This window comes from Myiozetetes cayanensis, unplaced genomic scaffold (genome assembly GCF_022539395.1).
Source record: "Myiozetetes cayanensis isolate MyiCay16 unplaced genomic scaffold, myiCay2020 scf20-37, whole genome shotgun sequence".
Lineage (NCBI taxonomy): Eukaryota > Metazoa > Chordata > Aves > Passeriformes > Tyrannidae > Myiozetetes > Myiozetetes cayanensis.
The window spans coordinates 13,813,573-13,837,019 of record NW_026087412.1 but is presented as its reverse complement, the minus strand read 5'-3'; the positions used below and the strand labels follow the sequence as shown (position 1 = coordinate 13,837,019).

The window sequence follows — 23,447 nt, the reverse complement described above, 5'->3', positions numbered from 1 at the left end:
GAGAACAGGGAGGCTGGGGAGGGGATTGAGGGGGAGAAGAGAACACTGTTGTACTTGTCTCTGACTCAGGCAGTACCTGAGAAACTCCTGCCCTTGCACCCCACTGTCCCTGTTGCCTCCCCTGGGGCTTCCCCCAGTTCCTGGTGCGGGGGTTCCTGGTGGGGTAGGGAAGCTGCTGCTCTTCCTCCTCATCCTCAGCTCCCCTGCAGGCTCATCTGCTCTGGATTTTGAGCAGGAAAGAAAAGATGTACACGAGTTCAGGGTCTGTTATTTATTTACATAAAAACACTGACTAGTGCCACAGTTCCACCCCTGGGCAAACAGCAGCTGCCTGTGCAGGCTGGGCTGTGTTTGCAGACCTGGCTTCCAAAAGACCTGCCCCTACTCTGCTCGGGGGGCTGCAGGGGCAGGGCAGGAGCAGCCCCCCAGAGGCTGAGCATGACTCCCAGCTCCTCTTGCCCGTGCCTGGGAGGGTGCTGCTGGCAGCTCCTGTCGCTGCCTGCTCGCCCCCTTCCTTCTGCCCCACCGAAGTGAGCTAAAAATACCCCCTACACCCACATGCAAGGAGGAGCCCGCAGGGCCGTGCGGGGTGGGGCCCGCAGACCCCGCCGGGCTCAGGGCGGGGCTCCGGAGCTGCGGCCTGGTAACAAACTCCTCTACTCTACGTGCCGGCGGGCAGCGACATGCCGGGGTGCTTTGGCTATCGGGGCTGTCCCTGCCCCGGAGCCGGCAGGGCTGGGAGGGGGCACATGCAGCTGGAGCGGCCACGGGGACAGGACGGAGGTGCTGATCAAGGGTGCAGTGCTGCTGCCTGTCCCCTCTCCATGCTCAAAGGCAGCTCTGCCTCTGCTTGGGAAGGGGCTTTGCCAACGGGCTGGAGGGGGTCGTGAACCACCCTGAAACCCGGTGTGTGGCACGACCCTCTGAGCCCCTTCCTAGAAGTGCCACAAGGGCTGTGCTGTGTCCCCTGAGTGTGCTGTGGGCTGCTCAGGTCCCCCCCTTCCCTCCTGGGCTCCCTGTGGCTGCAGCACATCCCAGCAGCCAGGCACCCCTTGTGCTGTGGGCCTGGGGTGAACCCCTCCAGCACTGGGGTTCCTCCAGGGGAGAGGGGCCTCGCTCACACCCCAGAGCGTAATGGGGTGCAGAGCGATGCCCCCACTCCTGCAGGGCACCCCCCACAGCATCTGGGGCCTGAGCCCACTCCCCTGTGCGCCAGCATCGCCAGTCCAACTGTTCAGTGAGGACCAGAGCTCGGGGCAGGTGGTGGCAGCGGGAGGGAGCCGGGGTTACACACACACACCGCCGGCGGGAAGCGAAGGAGGGGTGCACGCGCGGACACTCGGACGGCAGCGAGAAGGGGCCGGTGTCATTCCAGTGGCTCCCGGGGCGCTGTTAGCACATGCGCTTGTACGTGTAGATATAGGCCTTGCAGTTGGGACACGTGTGGGTCACATCCTTGAAGTCATCGAACAGGCAGGGGATCAGGCAGCAGCACAGATCACACCTGGAGCACGGGAAGAGAAGAGGCAGAGAGCGGTGAGCTCAGGCAGCCCCTGGACACTCTGGGGGCAAGGGCAGGAGATGAGTATGTGCAGGGGCTGTCACCCCCAGAACCTCTCTGCTGCCCCAGTTCCACCTCCATGTCGAGCCCCCAGCCCTGCCCAGCAGCTCAGCCAAGGCCCCCAGCACTGGGGCTACCAGGACCAGGGCTGAGTGCCCACCGTGAGGCCCCAGCGTCCCCTGCAGCACCTACCCCACGAAGCAGCAGAAGAAGCCAAGGAGGAAGCTCATGAGCCCAATCTCGTAGGAGATCTTGGTGGTGATGGCTTGCTGGCAGTGGGGACACACCGTCTGCACGGGGGCACCCTGGAAGATCTCTCCCTGCAGCACCGTCACTGTGGTGGCAGCTCCTGGCGGGACGAGCACTGTGGCCATGTGGCCACCAGGAGAGGGGTAGTGGCCCGGGGCAGGGTAGTAGCCCATGGGGGGGTGAGGGCCTGGGGGTGGGTAGAATCCTGCTGTGAATGAGAAACATGCACAGGTGAGCATCTTTATACGTGGCAGGAGAGGCAGATCCTCGCTGGGGAGGTCCCCATCCTGCAGCCACATCACCACTGGGGTACAGACTTGGGGCCAACCCAAGTTGGGCCCACCCCATCCCCAGCAGCCTCGCTGCAAGCCCCAAATGGCAGCTCCTTGTGTCCCCCAAATGGCAGCTCCTTGTGTCCCCCAAATGGCACCTCCTTGTGTCCCCCCCCATTCCCCAGGGCACCAGGAGCCACGTCCTGCCACCCATCCCCACCCCCTGCATCCCCCAGCCCCTCACAGGACTCACCTGGTGGCACGTAGGGCCCGGAGCCATCGGTGGGCATGTGGGGGGGCACGAACCCCGGCTGCGAGGGCGGCTCATACGGGGGGGGCCCGAACTCGGGAGGGGGGATGGGAACCCCCTGGGGCTGTCCCACCACTGGGGTGACACCCTCTGAAAGGAAACACAGAGTCAGCAGAGCTGATAGATGGTGGCTTGGCTGTGTGGTCAGAGGGTTGGTCCCAGCAGGGAAGGGGGACACATGAGGTGGGGGGCACCGCCTTAAACCTCATCCTCTGGGCCACATGAAGCCCAAATTCACCCCACCTCACCCACAGCAGCGAGCAGAGCCACGCTTTGAGCTGGGAGTGCCTCCTGCTCTCCCTGCTGCCCCCGTGACCTCTCCTGCCTTCTCTGGGGACAGAGGGATCCGGGCACTGCACCACCCTCCCCAGCACACTGCGCGTGGCAGGGCAGGGCTGCCAGGAAAAGCCACGGCCAGGGCACTCCCAGGGAATCCACACTTGCTTGGCTCCTGTCTGTGGGACAAGGTCAGCACAACACCCCCGGTACCTGGAGCAGAGGGGGGGCCATTCTTCTCCTCTATCAGCGGTGCCGAGGGGCCCCCCGGGTAGGGTGGCGGTGGATCGTTGGACATGGCTCAGGGTGGCCCTGCAGGGACACAAACCTTTAGAAAACACCAGCCTTTGGTGCCACAGGCACCAGCCCAGAGCTGCACAGCACTTGGGGAAGGAGGTGACAACAGAAGGGGACAGGGGTGCAGCCCCGAAGCTGGACAGGCATGAACTGCAGCTCATCAGGGCAGCTCTGGGCTGGGTAGCCACCAGTCCAGAGCAGTGCTGGGCTGGAACCTGCTCTGCCAAGTGCCTTGGCTGCAGTATTGGGGTACCAAAGGTGGGGAAGAGCTGCCAACGCTGCCCACAGCCCCCCAGCTCCACCCACAGTGACACAACGCTGTGCCCTGAGGGTGGCAGGACCTCCAAGCCTGAAGTGCAAACACCAAGGCAGAGGCTGCAAACTCACAGAGCAGCTCTAAGTAAATCTGTAAATAAATCCAGTGAGCTAAGGTAAGACCAGCTGCAACAGCTGGAGCCACTGTTTTACATGGGGTACTATTTACCTGTCCTCTCCCTCGCAGCAAGAGCTCAGATGCCTCAACAGAGCAGAGAGAAGCAATTCCTCTGAGCAGCGTCGTTTGGGAGCCGGCTTCTCCCACCAAATCTGTGCAAGAGGAGAGAAGGAGTTACAGAGGTGGAGTCACAGCTGCAGGGCTGCCCTGGCCACCACACCAAACCCCCTCCTGTCCCCAGTGCAGGTGTGGGGAGAGCAGGTACCTCCCCACATGCCCCCTCGCTGGCAGGTACGAGGCTCTGTGTCCTCAGCACGTGGCAAAGCCCCACCAACACACTCTGAGATCCAAGGAAGAGCAACCACATCAAGAAACCCGATTTCCCTGTTTTCTCTGGCTCAGTTATAACGTGACTAAATCAGGAAATACAAATGAGAGGCTGCTCCCTCGGTGCTTGGGATGGCTGCCACTCAGGATGGGACAGGGTGACACTGCTGTCAGTGCCCAGGAGCAAAGCTGGGAGCTCCCCTTGTGGGCTGAGCAGCTCCCTGAGCCCTCCATCCTTCACCCCAACAGGCCAGGAGCAAACGTGACCCTGCTTGTCCTGTTTGCTGGCACCAGTGCCACGTGCTGGGCAGCCCGCCCGGAGCACGCCAACCTCCCCGGCACGGCACGGCACAGCACGGCACCACGGCACAGCACCACTCCACGGGCACCAGGCCAGGCAGCCAGGGCTGCCCCAGCCCTGCATTGCAGGTGTGCCCAGACAGGAGCCCCTGGGGCACAGCCACCTCCACCTGCAGTTCCCAGGTCAAGTGGAGCCAAGGCCTGGGCAAGCACGGAAGGGAGATCCATCCCTCCCTCACCCGCCTGGCTTTGCTTTATTCCACTCCTTTTTCCTGCTTCACATTCCCTGCCCCCCAGCAGCCTCCTGCAAGGCAGCAGGAAATCCATCAGGTCACCAGTCCATGGAGCACCATCACTCAGTGCTGGTCATGCAGGAGCACCATCACACTGATCCCGCAGGAGCCGAGCAAATTCCTGACGGGCACTGGGGCTGCCCTGGATGTCCACATTTACTGACTAATATTTCTCCCCAGAATTTCCCTCTGAAACTGTGTGTTGCAGCCAGGCAGTTTCAAAGTGTAACACCGGGGCAGCTGGGGGTCATCTTCCATCCTGCTCCTCTCTCCAATTTCTTCCTTAGGAGCCCAGGGAAGGAGAGCTGCCGGCACAGGGCGCTCCCCGGCGCACTGCAGAGCCTGCCTTCTCCTTCAGTGACCTACAAAGCTGCAAACTGGGCCGTGCTCCTTTTAGCTCACTGGGGATGGGAAGATGAGAAGGACTTAGTCTTCTGAAAGTAGCCAAACACCCCACCCTGCACACCCAGACCTGCCTGTCCCTGAGCCTGCAGGGGTCCTGGATGAGCCCAGCCCAGCTGCAGAATCCCAGAGGCCTCACCTGGGCACACCAGCCTGCCTGGGAGCTTTCCTTGCCCCCACAGGCCAGCTGAGCCCACACCTTTTCTAAGGTAACAGATCTCCTCCCATTCCCACTCTTTGAGCTGGATGCTGCTTTCCCATAATGTGACATCTTTCAACACTCCCCAGCCTCAGTCCTCCCATCAAAGAGCTGGAAAGAAAACCCAGGAGAGGAGCAGACCCACCCACCCACGTGCTCCACCAGCCGCTCTGAAAACACCCAGACCAAGCCAGCCATTAATCCTGCCACCCTGACCAGCAGGGAATGGCATCCACAAGGGAAACGGCCTATGGATCTCAGAGCCACACATGCACTGGGATGAAGGAAGCTGTGGAATGCAGGGCTGTTCTGCTCGTTCTTGGCAGGCTCAGTCGCTCCTAATGCAATATTCTGCTTATTGAAAGAGATCTGTAAAGAGCGAGATGTTGGCTGTGTGCCCTTCCCAGGAGGAAAAGAAAAGCCTGTTGCTTTTAAGCCTCTTAGGAGCTGTTTCTCCCGTGCTTTCTTTCATCTTAATGCGAGCAGCACAAACCCAGCCCATTTCCGATGGAGAGCTCCGTGGGAAAGCAGAGGGCACACGGATTCCCCCAGGGCATCCCTCACCACCCTGGCCTGGCACGGGCAGCCCTGCAGCAGTCCAAGATTACCAGCCTTAAGTTCAAGATCTGATGAAATCACCAACGTCTAGAGCAGGTCCTTCAGAGCAAGGACACACTGCGAGATCCTAAAACTCAAAAGGAGTTGGTCCAGTAGGAAGATGGAGAGAGCAGATGATGTTTCCAGCCAAAAATACAGATGAGCTCTTCTCAGCTGCAAGAGCAGCTTTTACTGGCTCCTCTACTGCAAACTAACTACAGAGGATCAATCCACCACGGAATCATCGGAAACACTGCCCCTGCTAAACGCAGAAGACACACAAAGGGCCCCCACAGGCTGCAGATTTGCTAAAGAACATGAAAGAGAAAGGATTCCCATTAACCTGCTGGGGCACAGCACTGACAGACACAGCCAGGACAGCACAGCTCCATGACGGCCCCAAAGCAGAAAGGGCTTGTCCAGCTGGTTGTGGCCTCGAACTCTGTGTCCTCCCCTGGCTCTGGGCCCCCTAACCAACCCAGGGTCTCATTCCAGGCAGCTTTTGGGTGAGGAGAAGAACAAATCTCCAGATCCCCCCAGACTGGGGCACCACTCCCAGCCCCAAGAGGTGTGTCTGAGGTTTCTCTACACAGTGAGCACAGTCAAAGAGCCGGTGAGGAAACACGAGGCTTTCTAATCAGCTTCTTCCTGTGCACAGCAACTCTGGATCTAATTAACGAGGGATCACAGAATCCTGGAATGCTTTGGGTTGGAGGGGACCTTAAAGCTCATCTCATTCCACCCCCTTCCACCAGCCCAGGTTGCTCCAAGCCCCAACCTGGCCTTGGACACTTCCAGGGCTGGGGCAGCCACAGCTTCTCTGGGCAACCTGTGCCAGGGCCTGCCCACCCTCACAGCCAACAATTTCTTCCCAGTATCCCATCTAACCCTGCCCTCTGGCAGTGGGAAGCCATTCCCTGTGTCCTGTCCCTCCAGGCCCTCATCCAAAGGGCACTGATCGATATCCCAAAGCTCCTGGTTCCAATTACTGACACATCCAAAACTGATGACAAAGCTCTCCCAGCTGCTTCCAGCAGTGATGAGAGGAGCTGGTGTGTCAGGGTCCAGTGTCCCCTGCTGGCTGCACTTCCCTCTTACATCACTGTGGAAACAGTCTGGGATTCAAACATGACAAGAGGAAAGGTCTGTACATCCGACTCGGTCTCCAGACAGGTATGATGGGCACCACTTCCCAAAACCAAGTGGTGTGCAGCGGGACCAGGGAACGCTGTGCCACCACAACAGGTCCTAGCACCATAAAGCAGACAACGCCAGAAAGAGGACACCCACAGATCACTCCTGCACTGCCTGGAGACCCAAAGATTTGGTCTGGTAACACCATTCTTCCCAGGCAGCAGCTGTTTGTGCTTCAGGCTGCCGAAATCTCCCTGGGGGAGACAGACCTGCCAGGGACAGAGCAGATTCTGGCAGGTCTAACTCACGTGCGAGCCCTGATGGTGCAGCTCTGAGTCAGCCTCTCAGCTGAGATCCCCTCCCACGAGCAGAGATGCTCGGTGCTGTCCCTGCTCCTCCTGCACTCGGTAACTCAGGCCCACAGTGATGTGGCTGTGTTTTCCCTATGGGAGCAGTGTCTCCAGCCACTGAGACAGGAAGCAGCGTTTGCTCATCCTCGACCACGTTCAGTGACGTTGACACTTCAAAAGCTGCTGCTGCTGCACATTTTTGGAGCTCTTCCTCCACAAAAAAAAAAAAAAAAAAAAAAAAAAAACCACCACAAAACTTCTGATATTTAGAAAAGGAAAAAAACACACTAAAATTCAAAGAATAAAGGATATGAGCACTTCTAGCTTCGTGGCACATCAGGCGGGCACAGATTCCAGCTTCCAGGCTTTTGTAAACACAGCTTTAAAAAGCCAAGAGTTCTGAAGATGATGGGCTCCCTCACTGAGCCCAGCCTCCTTCCTTTAGAAATAGGAACAGCATTGTGGCCGACACTATCCCAGCTTTCCTGGCCCCAGGAAAAGCTACTTGTGTGCCACAGGCTACCAGCTCCAGCAACTGGGAAATACTGAGATAGGAGAGGTGTGCAGGTATGAGCACAAAAGGCAGAGCAGGATGCTGGCAAAATTCCATTTGATGAAAGCCAGTTATCCTTCAAAGTGGCTTTAGAGGCAGAAAGGAGAGAGAACCCTGATCCCAGCAATCCCAACCTCCTTCCTCCACCACGGCGTTTCTGAGCAGCACCTCCAAAGCCAGCCTGGAGCTGTGTGTTCCCTGTGTTCCCTGTGCCCAGAGCACAGCGGGATGTTCCCTTTTCCATGCCCCATTCCCTGTGTTCCCTGTGCCCAGAGCACCCCGGGACGTTCCCTCTCCCTGCGCGTGCCAGTTCCCACACAGCTCCCCGGGATGTGGCTCGGCTCCCACTGCTCCTGAACGCACCACACACAGCCCCACCAGACAGCTCTTACCTCCAAGAGAACAGCAACAACCCCTGCTGAACAAGCAGTGTCAGTGGTTACTTCTGCCTAGTTTTTATGTGGAACAGCAAAAAGATGTTTTCCCTGTCAGGGAGCCAAACTTCCGCCTCAGCCCTGCCTCTTCCCATGCGCATTTGCTGCCTCCAGCCCGCACCGGAGCCAGGAGGGAGGAATGAACAGCACACAGAGCTTCAGCCTCCTTCAGAAAGAGGGTGCCCTGGCAATCCCTGACCATGTACCCGCTCCTTTACCCCCACCATTAACCCTGGCAGCACCTCCTCCTGGTCCTGGGCATGCCAGCAGGAGGGCACACGCCTGCAACGCTCCGCAAGGCACGATGGAAACCCCAGCGAAGGACTGAAAGGGAAGGTCTGTTCTTTTTCTGAGCAACTCAGCTGTGTTTTCCCAAGTCCAAGTCACTGCCAGGGAGCGCAAACCCACCGTGCAGGAACAGCCAGGCTGCTCCCAGACTTCTCCCACACTTCTGCACTAAGGTTTCAGCTGTGGAAAACTGCTGCTTCCAGGAGGCTCAGGCTGTTCCTTCAGTGAGGGGATGGAGAGCTCAGCTGGCAAGGCAGGACAGCAGCAGTCCTTTAAAACAAAGGGCTGCTGGAGGAGAAGGTTATTCACCATTCAGTCCAGGTATGTCAGACAACCAAAGCTCCCTGCTCTGCTCTCCAGGTGAACCTCCGGAGGGACCTTGGCCATGTCTGACCTTCCGTGTGCCACCAGCACCCAGCAGGCAAATCACCTCAGAGCAGCAGCCTCGCTGGAAGGCAGGTGCTGTATCCAAAGCAAGACTTCTCAGGGCATTAAATCCAAAGCACAATCAGATAATCCCCACGGCGCAGCCCCGGCTCAGCCGCCCTCGGCCAGAGATTCAAATTACTGCTTCACGCAGCTCCTCTGCATCAACATCGGGAAAACCAGACCCCAAATCCGCCCTGTTTAAGACAAGGAGGGTTCATCTGCAACACCCACAAAGGGTCACGTGCAGGAGGAGTGTCTGCAGGACCTGCTGCTGCCTCTGGGACTCTCTCCAGGGCTATTCCCCTCCGGATGGGCTGACCAAGTGCTGTTGGCATCTCCACAGTGGGGCTGCAGAAACAGCCCTGCCAGGACCTGAATGTTCACCTGAACATTCAAAGAAAAACCAGCCAAAATGGAAAGAACAACTGGGGTAGTTCTTTCTCTCTGTTGTGGGCTCCCAAGCCGTGGCACCCCGCTGTGGGAGACACCACATGCCAGCAGAGACATCCCAAAGGAGCCAAGGCATCCCACCAGGGAGCCTGGGACCAGCGAGGAGAGGCCACAGAATCACAGAATCGTAGAATTGTCAAGGTTGGAAGAGACCTTTAGGATGATCCAGCCAGCACTACCACTGTATCCCTTAAACCACCAAGCCATGACCCCACTCCTCAAAACCTACACGTGCAGAGGCACTGGCGAAGGCTCAGTTGTGCACAGAACTCCCTGCACCACCAGGGCAGCTGGACTTGGCTCCCAAAGATGGTTTCCTGAACACAGAAGAAGCTGGGAGCATTCTCCTGGTCCTGGAGAACACACTGTCCCACTCAGGAGTTCTGAGTGTTCAGACCCTTCCAGCTGCCAGTGACCTGCCTGCCTGGGAAGCAGACAGGCTGCAATATGCCAGGTGTTCTCATGGATGTGACTGAAAACAACACTAAAGCCTCTGCATCCTAGAAATCTGCTCCAGAGAGGTGAGAAAAGGAGGGGGATGCAAGCCAAATCCCTGGGGAACCAGAGAGTTTTTTCCCATGAGACTTTCCCTGGAGTTCACAAAGAATCCAAGCTAACACTTGATAACATCCATGGGAAAGCACCCAGTGATATCAGCAGCTGTTGCCTCCAGTCCTTAATTTTCCCCCTGAGAGGACACATCCTGCATTACATCATCCCTTTGATATCTGGTTAATAATGGTAATAACACAACCTGCCAGAACACAGAGCAACTAAAACCAAGATCCACTCCAACCCTGCTGTCTTAACATATCACCAAACTTACATGTGGCACAAGAGTAGCTGTTCATTTAAAGAGGCAAACAAAAATACCCCAGCTCAAGGAGCTTAAGGCAAGCAGGAGGCTGGGAAGAAGCTCTGCAGTTCCTTGCATTAAGGACAGTCACAGATCTGAGCTCACCTCTGATGGCAGCCTGTAACAGAGGCTTAAGGATGAGTTGGGAAGAAAGCAAAGGCAGAATGACCTCCCTGCCAGTCCCTCCCACTCCCAGCACTCGGGGTTTTGAAGACTGGCCAACCTGGAGTTTCTCCATGGACCACCCCAAATCCTTCCCAGCCCTCCAGCTCATGGCAGTGGCAAGTTCTGCTCCAGTTATCTACACAAAAAGGCATCTCCTGCTGTCAGAGTCTGCTGCCTCCCCTTCCTGGAGCACCTCCCAGCTCTGCACAGAGAAGGTGAACTCACAGGGATTACCCACTACGTCCCACAGCTCAGCTCAGGATTTTAGAGATTTCCTTCCCAAAATTAAACTAAAAATATTTTATTTCTTTATGCACTCATTTTTGCATTTCTGCCTCCTTCTATAGATTTTTTTTTTAGAGAAAGTCAAATAACACAGCTACATCATTGCTGAATCAAACTGAGTAGATGTGTGACTTCCATTAAATAACAGTGAGCTCCAAGGGAGGAGGAAATCAGAGTCAGAGAGGATCAGCACTTTTGCATTTCAGCTTCAGAATTAATCAGAGCCCAAGAGCCTATTCAGAATTCCCTTGCAGATTTTGCAGCACAATGAAATCATTTTGAATACATTGGTGGTGATTCCAGACCCGTTTTCCTTTCAAGTGCTGAACAGAACATATGTCTTGGAACTGATGTTTTCTTATCCAAGGAGAGCACCAGCTCACTGCAGGACTAACTCCAGTCTCCACCAACATTAGCACTTCCCATCCTCACAGATCCCCCTGCCTTGGCGCCAGAGAATCTGCTGACATTCAGATTTAACAGGTACAGTGTTACCCTGCACTTTTTTCTGAGGACTGCTGTGAAGTGCTCTGTGTCACTCCATTTTATGTAAAGCCCTGGCTCAGTCTTTGCAACTTTTGGGTTTGGAGTTAAGCAGGAGTGTGTGTGGAAGGTCTGGGATCTCTCCTGAGTCCTACTGCCCACAAGGAGGACCCATGCACATCCAGAGACACGTGCACTGGACTGGCTTGTCCTGTGGCACTTTGACAGGAGGATGGTGCTCTGCTCCCAAGCCCAGCCCACTGGGGCTTCTCAAAGACAGATGATGATGTCCCAGCTCACAGAGGGCACCCCTGAGTCACACACAGCTCCTGCCATTCCCAGTTCTCCCTCCAGTTCCCACCAGACTTGGCCAGTCCACACTGACTTCCCAGTCCAGGAAAGTCATTTTCCCTCCAAGGCATTTCGTGACTGTGGTTTCAGTTTGCAGCACCAGTTCCTGCCAAATGCTCCGTAGCCCCTTTCCCAGAACTCCCACGTAACGACCTGCTACGTATCTGCCCCTCAGGTCCCCCAAAAGCTGCTCCACCTGAGCCTGATTTGCCACCAGTGCTCGCTCGGAGGCAGCACAGCCACCCTGCCAGGGGGACAGTGGGGCCGTGCAAAGCCACATCTCTCATCTGAAACGTGAGCAGGTCTGACCAGAACATTGACCAGGAACACAGCCAGACTTGCAGCTGGTCACACAGAGCTGTACTCCCTTTGAAAACAAGGGGGAAGGCAGAGAGGTGTTGTCCTCGTGCCTCTCCAGGCACCATCCCAGTTTTGGCGTGCGAGGGACATCCCTCGGATAGGAGGCATTCCGACTCCAGAACGTAGACAAAGCCAGGAGACCTCTCACTCAAAATCTAGCACAGCAGCTGGACTCAAAGCACCCCTAACACACATCAACACACCTCCTCAAGTCCCTGCTCTAGGCTTTTCCAAACCCCTTCTCCTCTCTCTGCTTTGCTGTTCCTGGTCAGGGGGTTGGGAACAGCCCCGAGGCCGGATCGCTGTTCTCACAGCAGGGGATGGGACTGGGATTCAAGCCCATAATACCAGGATGCCCTCAGGGCAGGTAAATAGCTCAGCTGCTTCAGGGGATTCAGGGCTGAAATCCTCTCCTGAGCCCGAGGAGGATGGAGCAGCTGCCACAGTTACAACACTGAACGAGCTGGGAACTGTTTTCTCTCTCACTGGAACAGCCCAGCAGGCAGCTCCAAACTGAGCTCCCACCCTCCCAAATCACGGCAAGGAGGGAGTCTGAAAAGCAAAATAACACCACCTGTGTGTGGCTAAATAACACCATGGACCTGGGGGGAACTCCATTCCCAAAACACAGATATGGTCCAGGTGACGTCCTGGTGGAAGAGCTGCAAGAAGCCCATGGGAAGAGCTGATATGTAACAGCACTGGAAATGGGGCCCAGTTCAAGCTTCACTCTCATGCTCAAAAACCACGTTAAGATTTCGGAGGAGCTGAATGGTCCCAGTAAAGCAGGCAAGAAGGGCAAATTAGGCCTTCAGCCCAGACCCAGCTCCTGGGAGCACCTCCTGATATAGCACAAAGCAGAATGAAGTTAATTAGAAGGCACAGGGAACACACCTCTAAGAAAAGGGCAGCACACACACCCCAGCAGCAGCTACTTATCCAGTGGGCAGTTAAAAATACAAGCACAGAGGAGTCGGCAGTGCATGGAAGTGCCATCCCCACTGCCCTTCTCCACTCCCTGTTCCAGTTCTCCAGCACAAAGCTCAAACACTCCCCTTCTACCATGTATTGGGTGACTGGGACCCTTGAGGACCTCAAAAGCATCCCAGGTTGGAGTCACTGCAGCAGGAATATAGCCTTGGCTCTAGTCCATGATTTCCTCCCAAAACAAAGCTGCTAAAAATCCCAGGGGTTCTTTTCCCACTCTTAAAAGGGTGGCCTGCTTCTCACTTGGAGAAATGATCAATAAAATCCAACAGGCTGCTTTTCATTCATCCCCAGCCAGAAATCTGCTCTCCTGTGACCAGCCCAGCCCTGAACACAGCTACCACATCTCTCATTTATCTCCTGCGGGTACCAGCACGTGCGGGTTTTACAGCTGCGGAGAGCGGGGCTGCCTGCATCACAGTGAATAATTTATTCTCAGAAAGGCTAATTTAATCTGGCAGTGAATGTTCTCAAAGCCTCCTCACACAGAAAAGCTTTTTATCTTGGTTGGCTTAACAACAATACAGCATATCCAAAAACGTGGAGGGATGCTAAGGAAGAACACTACCCTTGTGTTTCGAGTCCTCCAGTCTGAGAAATTTCTCTTGGTAACCACAGGCTCTGAGAAAACATAGAGGGCCTCTGGGTTTTTTAAAAAAGCCAACCGTATTTCCCAGACAAAATATACAACAGTCTACTTCCCCTTCTCATACAACTGTGTCTCGACAGAAAGAGCTGTGCTCTTAATAAAACTAAAACTAAAACCCAGCAAGGATTGTTTAGTATTAGATGAACTGCGTTGATGAACTACGTTCATTTCCAACTGCACATCAAGAGCAGCCACCAGCACACCTGGCCTGGGGTGTGCTACCTGCCATGGCAGGTGACTCTCCCCAGCCCACAGTAGAGAGAAATATACTTCAAAAGAAATCCAAAAGCTGTTTGTGTTAAAAAAGCTGCCCCACGAAGCATTTCAGAGCACCCTCCAGATTCCCAGCCTCTGTCATCTGCGGGAGGGCAATAAATAAGCAATCAGAGAGGGCTTTTTTCATTGTTTTTAAATTCTAGGTGATATTTTCCCCTCACTTGTGACAGACACAGTCAGACTGAGCCATCTGATCCGAGGTGCTGCCTCAGCCCCTCATGGAGTCTCCATGTCAGCTGTGACGTACGGACACAGCATCTGCTGCTGCTCCTCACCTGGATCTACCCCTGGCAAGGCCCTCACCTGGATCTGCTCCCTCCACAGGAGAGCCAAGCACAGCCCCTGGGAGTCAGAGGGGCTAAAAAGGGCAGATTTAAGCTTTACAACAGACAGAGTCGTACCAGTCTGACCCTCCACACGCGGGATTGTCACCACCACGCTGTTGGGAGAGAAAAGCTGGTGCTGTGCAAGGATCACAGCCTGGATCATGCCTGAGAGGGCTCCTTTGCTGCAAGGGCAAGAACGTGCCTCAGATGACATCCAGCAATTTAGGACAATTCAGCAATGTGGGAACAAGGCAAAAATCAGGGGGAAACAAGAGGATTAGCACAGGCCACAGGAGAAATAAAGAACAAAACAACACAACGCTCCCCTTGTTCCAATCTGTCAGGAATTGCTGTCCCAAGAATAGCCTATTCAGAAACCAGGAAACTCAGAGAGCAGCAGGGAAGGGCTGAGTCATGGCCATTTGGAGGGGGAAAAAAAAAAAAAGCAAACCAACCCACAACAAAACAACCCAAAAGGCAATGAGAGAAAACATGGGACAGCAGCTGTTCTGGGTCTTGGAGATATGAGTAAGTCAATCCAGAACCTATTAGCCAGTCTTTATTCTCAAAAGCTCTGCAAACACGTGGTGCTGCCATAAAAAGCAGTTGACCCTCCCCCCCTGTTCCTGGGAAGCAAATTTAGCTCTGGTTGTATCGGGAAAAGTTGCTGGTCCTTCCCGGCACCAGCCCCTCGATGCAACACCCCCTTGGCTGTGCAGGGCTGCCAGGACACAAACTGCTTCCTCTTTATGCCCTGGTTGTTGTTCCTCTACAACATCAGCATCCAAATGTCACAAAGGCTTACAGGCTGGGTAAGTGCTTTCCCAAAAGGAAGGCACAGTCAGTTCAAGGGATGTCATTAGCATGAGGAGTGAGGAGCCCTGGAAGGGCACAAGATCAAACACGACTTGGAGAGGTTTCCTGGGACTCTGTGAATGGCCCAGCAGAAGCCAAGGGCTCCCATCTCCCACCCAGCCTCAGCACTGCCCACGTGGCCCCCAGGAAGGCCAGGCTGCACTCAGGTTTTGCTCAAGTCTTCCCACACGACAGTCTCTGCTCCATGACCTAAATGAAATCAGTTTTACAACAATTCTCCCCAGGACACTAATCTTGTTCACTCACCCATCATCTGAAAGATTATACCTGCTCTCCAGCTGTGGGGCTCTGGGAGGAAGCACAAGGGATTTCTGAGCAACGAGGGGCTTATTTTTAATACAATTCCCTCGCAAATTAGGGAGGGGTGTGTGTATCTTTTCGATCAAATAACTGTGCTTCAAAACATGTTTGGAAAAAAAAATTGTTTTGGGACGTCACTGCCGACAAAAACTTCTCGGCCTCCAGGCTGAGGTCTGTGGTGAGGTGGGAACTGTGTCTGCACACACAGCCCGACAGCAAGAGAGAGCAAGTCTCTGTGCTTTTGCTTTGTATAAAGTCCTCTCAGTCTGACAGAGTGGGCTGTATTTCTGTGGGGTTTTTTTCAAGGAACAATTTAAAAGCATGAGGGAAGCTCAGAGAGCCAAACCCACCCCTCTGAGCAGTCAAAGTGTCCCTCCCTGCAGCCCACACAGGTCCCTGGTCCTGGGCAGGAAGGGGGATTCATCCTGCTGAGAAAGCATCTCCCACAGATCTCACCTCTTCCCAGCTCTGGGAATGGCTGGGATAACCACAACACAGAGCCAACCTTGACATTAACTCCCAAAATGAGAGTTCAAGCAAACTGTCCCAAAGCAAAGAGGCTCTTATAGTTCAAATTGTGAGTAAAATTCCTCTTCTCTGTGACCACGCAACGCAAGGAGTAAATAAGGATGAAATACAGCTACAGTAGGTGCTGTGCACGTGTCCCTCCATCCTCTACCCAGATCGATGACCAGCACAGGGCTGCTCTCAAACAGCCCTTTTCCACCACCACAAACACACAAATTTTAAACTGCAGCCAGGAGGCAGCTCAGAATCAATGGGCCCAAAGCAAAACTGTAACAGCAGCCCAGAGCTTCCCTGAGCGTTTCATGCCAGAAATAAAAACTGTGCTCCCCCTGCCTCAGAGACTTCATTCTGGGAGAAAATAGGATCGTGGTTTCCTACAGCACCTGTTCTAATTGTGTTCCCTTTGATCAGAGAAAGAGATGGGTCCTGTGCAGAGCATGCAAAGATCTTTCACTACCCATGAAAGTGGCACTGCTCCTCCCCAGCTGTGAGACGGATACCGAGTGCTGGTCGGGAACAGCAGGAAAATAGCCAGGTGAGGATCACAGCCCAAGGCAGAAGTTGCTCATCAAGTGCTTTTCGAAGGAGAAAAGGCACGTGCACATCTGTGTCTGCACACTTGTGTGCTCAGGTGCTCTGAAACCTTCAGGAGAGTCAACTGGCTCCAGGCTGGAGTCCTCTGCCTGCGTAACAGCTGCAAAAACAGGTCCTTGGGAGCAAAACCAACCAAAAACCTTATATATTTTGCAGAACAACTGAACTTCCCACCACAAACCATCACTGTTCCTGTATCAGGGAGAAGGGAAGTTTAAAATCTTTCCTTTTAGAACATTCCTATTAAGAGCCACGAGGCATATCAGCATCTATCTGTTGTTTCCCAACCATCCTGTCCTCCCCGTTTCCAGGTGCTTTGCACAGATGAGTTTGGAAGAACACCTTCTGAGAAGCTGGCACACCTGTCTGGAAGCTCGAAGGTGTATTCAGTCCTGCTGCCTTCGTTATTTCAATCACCATATTCTGCAGACACTGTTGCCTCCCTGGCTCAGCTGGCAGCCATCAGCCTTCCCCTTTGCTTGGTGCCAAGCTGAGTAAATGTGACCCTGCACATAGGAAAACTGTCACATGGTACATTCAGCACATGCACAGAGCCCTGGTAATGCCAGCAAAAGTGAAGCACAACCCCATTAGAGACCAAAAAAACCCCACTTTTAACCCGGGATATTCTCCTAATTAAAGCAATTATAAGAAACCAAATGTAGGGTTTTACAATGCACCAGAGACATTTGCAGAACACTGAATTTCATACTTCTCTTTACTCAGAAGCAAAAAAACAAGCCTTGGATCAGAGCAGATGCTAAGAAGTCTGTGTATCTCCTTCCAAAACCGCTCATCCTCTTAATGAAAGATCTCCACATCAACCACATCCTTTAAACACATGCACTTATCTGCTAAATTCACATCTGAAGAGGGAAAAAAGGATACTCTTTCACATAATAAAGTTACTTCCATCTCTGTTTTTGTTACTAGTAGGAGCGGCAATGGCAACATTTCTGCGGGTGACAACACCGTGCCAAGAACCCAACCCCCCCGAAACACAGACAGCGTGGGTGTTGTGTACTGTCTGGCCCCTGGCTGAGCATCCCTACACTGCAGGAGTGCATTATCTGTGCTCCCAGAGCGTGTTTGCCACTTGTGCCTCACCCAGAAGGAAAGCAGTGGTCACTGTGTTGCTTCCCACGCACAAAAGTGGCTGATCAGGAAGCGATCTTCAAAAAAATGCTCATAAACAAAGTGTCTGAGAGAGCCACCCTCCCTCCTTCCATGACAGCAGCTGAGACAGAGCCCCAAGCAGAACAGAAACATGAGGACCTGAGTTTCTGAACCAAATCTGAGGCGTAGCATCTGTTGATGGAACACAAGAAGCTCACCACGGTCTTCCATCTTCTTAGGAAGGGGCTCGGGTTCTGAAAGAGAAGCTCCCTCACTGTTACCCGTCCCCATCATACCTGTGGCAAGATCTTTTGGTACTCAGCCTATGAACACGCACAACCCTTCTCCCAGCACCTCCCTGAGCAGCCACTGCAGCCCCACCAGCCCTGAAACAGCAGCTGGGCAGGACTGACCACGCTTGCTCCACGTGGCATCACTCAGGGGACATCGGGGACGCTGCTCCATCACCTGCCCTTGTTGCAGCCATAAAGTCACTGCCTCCCCACCTCCAAGCAGGAATTAGCTCCTCACGTAACACCTCCGGAGAATACAGCAGGGACATCACTAAATGCCTCCGGGGATTTCCTGGGGCACGTGGACATTGTGACAGCACTGAGACAGAGAAGCCTTTGGGAAAGGGAAGTTTTCAGCTTGTGATTTCCACACCGACAGGAGTTTGTTTAGTTCCTAAACATGAATGAATGACAGACTGTGATTATATACTACACTATGTAATACTCACTCTAGTTTCCCCTGCTGCTTACTCCGGTCACACTCTGAAAGCAGCAGAGCCTCTGCCAAAATCAAAGCTCCATTTCAAGCCCATTGGGTGAAGAGAATCAACAGGAGGCTCTTGTGCATATCCCCAAAGTGTTTCTCAGAGAGTTTTACATATATTCCAAATCCACTACAATTATAACTAGAAATACTGCTACTTAAAATTGTTGTGCCTGACCTTGTCTCCACCACCTGATATTTTAGGCTCAGCCTGGAACATGACAACTGCCAGTCCCCTCACCAGTTCTCACTGGTGCAAGGAGACCATCTCTGAACAGCTTTTCCAGTGACGCCTCGGGCCAAGGGACACACACACCTACACTTGCAGTGACCTGGAGAAGGTTAACCTTGAGTGTGGCTCGTGTGGATGATCCAGGGGACCATCCCAGCCTGCCTGTTCCCACTTCCCTGCACAGCCCTGGAGCTCTCCCCAGGATCCCAACCCCATTCCTCTGTTTAGCAGCAACCAGAACCCCCTGTGCTTTTTCCTAAAGCAACTGAATGCTGCCTCTCCAGTCCCCTTGGGAGGCAGAACCAGGATCTCATCATTTTAATGGTCAAAGACCTCCCAGCTTCCCACTAACATTAATTCCTTGGTATTTGTTGCTGTGCCGTGCTGCCAATGTGCTGATGGACACCACCATCCTCACCATCATCATTTCTCATCCTGCTTGTCGGGCTTCTTTCGGCTCCTCTAAAATGGGCTCATCGTTCCTCAGGAATCACTGGGCAGGCAGTTCCAGCCCGAGCTCGTCTCTCCCGAGCAGGGATGACTGCAAAGGCACATACCGGTCCCCAGGCCTGGCTCCTGCTCTCCCGGGATCCCATTTTCTCCTCTCACCGCCGTGCTCCTGTCCTCCCGGCGAGCTCATGACCTCGGCCGGGCACCGGCACTCGCCTTACGCCGCGGAGTCTCTTCCCGAGTACACGACCTCGCTTTCCTTCCGATTAAATTTCATCCCTCCAGCCCTCCCGTCCCAACCCTCCCCGGCCCTGCCGAGGGCGCCGAGCTGAAGATCTGTAAGATTTCGGCAGCGCCCTGCGGCGCTTGGGCAGCGTTAAAGGCCCGTCCGAAGCCGGGGCCGTCTCCTCCTCCTCCTCCTCTCCCGGCCCGTGTCCCCATCCAGCCGTGCCTCTTCCCCGCAAACGCTCGAACACGGCCCAGCACCGAGCCCTGCTCCCTCCTCGCACAGTTAACCCGGGATTCATTCCCAGCCCTTCCCTTCCCTTCCCAGCGGCGCTCGTGTCCCCCGCGGCGCTCAGTGTCCCTCCATGGCTCAGCGTCCTCCCCACGGCTCGCTGTGTCCCCCTTGTCCTCGCTGTGTCCCCCCTGCTGCCGCCGCGACCTGGCTGGGGCCGGGGGTCCCGGGCCGCCCTCCCGCCGCCCCCGGCCCCGCCGCCCCCGGCCCCGAGCGGGGCCTCTCCCACAGGCACCTACCGGCCTCCGGCTCCCGGCGGCGGCTCCGGTACCTGCCGGCGGCGGGCGGGGCGGGGCGGGCGGCAGGGCGGGCCCGGGCCGCGCTGGGCCGGCCGGGGACGGGCAGGTCCTGCAGCCCCCGCCGGCCGCGCCACGCAGGGCCCGGGGCTGGGCCCGCTGCCCGGGTAGCTGCGGGGAGTCACTGCATGGGTTAAAGCATGGACCTTAAAGATCACCTTGTTCCAACCCCTGCCATGGGCAGGGACACCTTCCACCAGCCCAGGGTGCTCCAAGCCCCGTCCAACCTGGCCTTGGACACTTCCAGGGATGGGGCAGCCACAGCTTCTCTGGGCAACCTGTGCCAGGGCCTCACCACCCTCACAGGGAGGAATTTTTTTCATATATCTTAACCTAAATTTCCCCCTTCAGCTCAAAGCAGTTCCCCCTTGTCCTGTCACTCCAGGGCCTTGCCTGAAGTCCCTCTCCAGCTCTCTTGGAGCCCCTTTAGGCACTGGAAAGGCTCTGAGATCTCCCCAGAGAGACCTTCTCCAGGCTGAACAGCCCTGTCCTGTACATACCCCCTGCCCTTCAAGGTGTCCCAGCTCATGCCCTGAACTGCCCCACACGATGCCCTGCTCTGGTGCCATCCCAGCCCTCACAGGGTCCTGCCCATGCACTGACTTGCCCCATTGTGTTGTGCCCTACACAGTGTCCCACCTGTCCCCCGTGGTGCCACACCGTGTCCTGCCCTACACAGTGATATGTCCATGCCACGGCACCTGCTACTCCAGGACCTGGGAGCCTGGGGAAGCACAGAGGCACCTCTCTGGCTCCACGGGCTACAGCTTCAGGCTGGGGAATAATTAAAGAGCAATATTTTAACACCAGCCACAGGTGGTTTCAGTCACTTCTCACCTGCCCCTGGGGGTCCAGCTCTGAGATTTAGGTCTGTTGAGTCCCATCCTGCTCTGGCAGCTGTGCCTGGGAGGTGGGGTCACACCTGGAGCACACAGCCCCCAGCTCCCTAGCAGGGACAGCAGCATCCCTGGCAGGCTCCTCTTCTCCTCCCTTCCCTGTGCACAGCATGGCTGAGCTGCAGGTGACAGCGGTGCTGCCTCTCAGGCAGGCTGTCCTCATGGGACAGGATCCTGTAGGAGACATTGCCACAGCATGAGTTCAAGTTCAGACTCTGAGTGGGAAATGCTGTAGGTAACACCAGAAATACCTGCCTCGCTCGCACACTGCAGTGCAAAGGTGAGTTGTGGTGGCCTTGTGCCCCACTGTCTTCTCCACAGGCAGCACAGGACTGGCCCACAGCAAACCCAGCACTTCTTCACCCCTTGGCAGACCTGACAGCCCTGGGCCAGTCCCATCCCACATGTTGTGACCTTGGCTTTGAGCACAACCACAGAGCAAAGGGAAAAGGAGACAGCTCCTTCGGGACATTTGCCCCCTTTGCACATCTTTCACTTCAGTTTGGGGGAGCCTGCATCACTGATCAAACCCATATTCCTCAGGTCACAGACACGCTGCAGGAGATCACCACCACCATCTGCTCCCTGAATACCACTGCTGAAAGCTTCCAGCTGCAGCTCCTGAAGAATAATTTCCAGGAGGTGCATGCACAGAGCTGGGACAGTTACTGTAGGGCTCTTTGCAGAGTGGTTGGGCTCCCTGGGGACCTGCATGGATGGCAAGGGTGCATGGAGTAATAAAAATGAGGAACTTTGGCAAATCCTTATGGAAAATGCACTGAAGCCTCTCAGGGGCTGACCTGGCTGCAGTGACCTGCCTGGGTGAGCAACTGACCTCACAAGGTTCTTCTGGCAGGGTCCATGTCACCCTCCCAGCCACTGGAGCAGACATCCATCCCTGGGTATCCCACTGTCCCAGTTACCCCACTGCTCTTGTTGCTCCTGCAGTGCCAGGAGGATTTTGCCCTCTAGATTTTGAGGTCCTGGAAGACCCACAGGGCTGGAAATGGCACTGTGGTGGCAAGGTTTGGAGTCTCCCTACCCATCCCAGGGGCTGCCCAGGCTCTCCCCTCCTGGACCAGGGTGGAAGGGCTGATTTCCCTCCCAGTCACAGGTGGAGGTGCACAGGGAGCTGCACTGGAACCCTTTCTGTGGGATGCCCACTGGTGAGGTGCTGCAGGCTCCTGGGTGCCAGGCTCCTTTGCTGGCAATGCCCTGGGATGGCTGGGGCTCTTCTCTCTCCCCAGAACCTCAGGGGCTGTTTAGTTTCAGAAACTCTCTGGTTGGGAGCTTGGTCCTGAGGCCTCACAGGTACTGGCCCACAAATCCCCAGGCAGGCTGCGCTGGCTGCTGAAGCAGCACGAGGCCACAGGGACCTGTGTCGGCCACCTTGAGCACTGACACCTCTGTCACTCCAAGTTGCCATGCCAGGCTGTGCCACCAGACCTTTGCCAGGTGGATGGCAGGGCCACACTCAGCCAGCCCATCCAGGTCCCCGAGCCACTGCAGCCCCGTTGTCCCTCTGCCCCATGCATGGCTGTGCCCAGGGCCTGTCAGTAGTGCCAGGGGGTCTCCACACCGTAAAACCGCCTGGGTTTGGGGCAGTTGTGTGCTGGGGGCCTGCAGGAGCGAGCACTGTCTGGAGAAAGCTTTGGTGTGTGTTTTTAGCTGACTCAGCGACCTTGGAGGATGTGGCTGCCTGTCTGGAGAAGGTGCTGTGTGAGATGAAGCACCTGCAGGATGGAGAAGGTGCCCATCCCATGCCCAAGTGCCTGGGGGCTGCAACCCCCCGTCCCACTTACTGGGGACACACTGGGGCATCTCTCAGGATGTCCTCACTGGGGCCACTCTCTGGGGCCACCCATAAGCTCACCTCCCTGCCTTGCCTGGGTCCTGCAGCCTCCTTGTTTCACCCAGGGCTGTTTCCTCCCCAGGGGCTGGGTTTGGGCAGGGAGGTGCTGGGCCAGCTGCAGGAGCAGTGCACGAGTGCAGGAAGCTGTGGGGTGACACTGAGGACACCCAGGTGAGCACAGCCCGAGGCTCAGCTCAGGAGCCACTTGTGCCATGGCTGGTGCCTGAACCAGGCTCAGTCCAGGCTTGCCCAGACTTGGCACATCCCCACTCCAAAGCAGCTCAGCGTGCCAGGCTTTTGTGGCCATGCCATGCCGACAGAGCTGGGGATGAACAATGGTGGGCGGCTCCACGGAGGCAAAGGGGAGGGCTGGGGGAACACGTGGAGCCTGCGTGGGATGGTGGAGCACCCAGCCAGGAACAAGGTGCTGCTGGAGCAGGGCTTGGGTGTTGTGAACAAGCAAAGGCACACGGGGTGGTGGCAGGGCTGGGGCTCTGCAGGGGATGGCTGATTCCCTGTGCTAAGTGTCTGCTTCTCACACTGAAGCAATGAAGACCCTCCAGCCTCTCTCCTGGCACATCCTCAAACACAACAGCAACTACATTTTCCCATTCTCACGGCAATGTCTGTTGTGGGTGTGCCCTGGGCCACCAGCCCTGCCGTGTGGGCTCAGCCTGCTTGTAAGCACTCCTTGAAGGGCTCCCAGGGAACATCATGGAAGGGCTGTTTGTCCTTCTGCATTGCAGGAGATGCCATGTGGACAAGGACAGGCTCCTCAGGGGCTGGTGGCAAACTGCACAGGTGTCTGGGCTGGCCACAGGGCTGTTAAGATGTTGTGGGGAGCTGGGAGGGGCAGGTGCACCAGGGCTGTGCTGCCAGGCCTTGGGGACTGGTGGAGTTGGAGTCACACTGCCCTGGCAGCCACTCACCATCGTGGGCTAACAGTAGGGACCACAGAGATACTCTCTCCTGTGCTGCCTCTCCTGTGCCATCCCTGGGGACTCAGCAACCACAGTCTGACACTTCTGGGCTATGCCATGTCCCCGTGAGCAATCTCTGATCAGTCAGATGTCCAGGTCTCTGGTCTAGCACTTGATTTTCCAATCCTATGGCTCCTGGTG

At 55.6% G+C, this 23,447-nt stretch overlaps 1 protein-coding gene across 4 annotated transcripts; it reads right to left on the bottom strand.

Moving 5' to 3' along the window:
* Positions 1-256: 256 nt before the first annotated feature.
* On the bottom strand, positions 257-19,587 carry CDIP1 (cell death inducing p53 target 1). Of its 4 annotated transcripts, none has more exons than XM_050317756.1 (6): positions 19,522-19,587; positions 3,450-3,550; positions 2,882-2,980; positions 2,336-2,482; positions 1,754-2,018; positions 257-1,504 (listed from the first exon to the last, which is right to left on the bottom strand). In XM_050317756.1, the coding sequence occupies exons 3-6, from the start codon at positions 2,964-2,966 to the stop codon at positions 1,393-1,395; spliced, it is 609 nt and encodes a 202-aa protein (XP_050173713.1). In that variant the 5' UTR covers positions 2,967-2,980; positions 3,450-3,550; positions 19,522-19,587; the 3' UTR covers positions 257-1,392. The 4 variants fall into 4 exon arrangements, with proteins under 4 accessions (XP_050173713.1, XP_050173717.1, XP_050173716.1 ...); XM_050317760.1 differs by having other exon boundaries at positions 1,754-2,015; XM_050317759.1 differs by lacking the exon at positions 19,522-19,587 and adding an exon at positions 18,734-18,856.
* Positions 19,588-23,447: the final 3,860 nt, after the last annotated feature.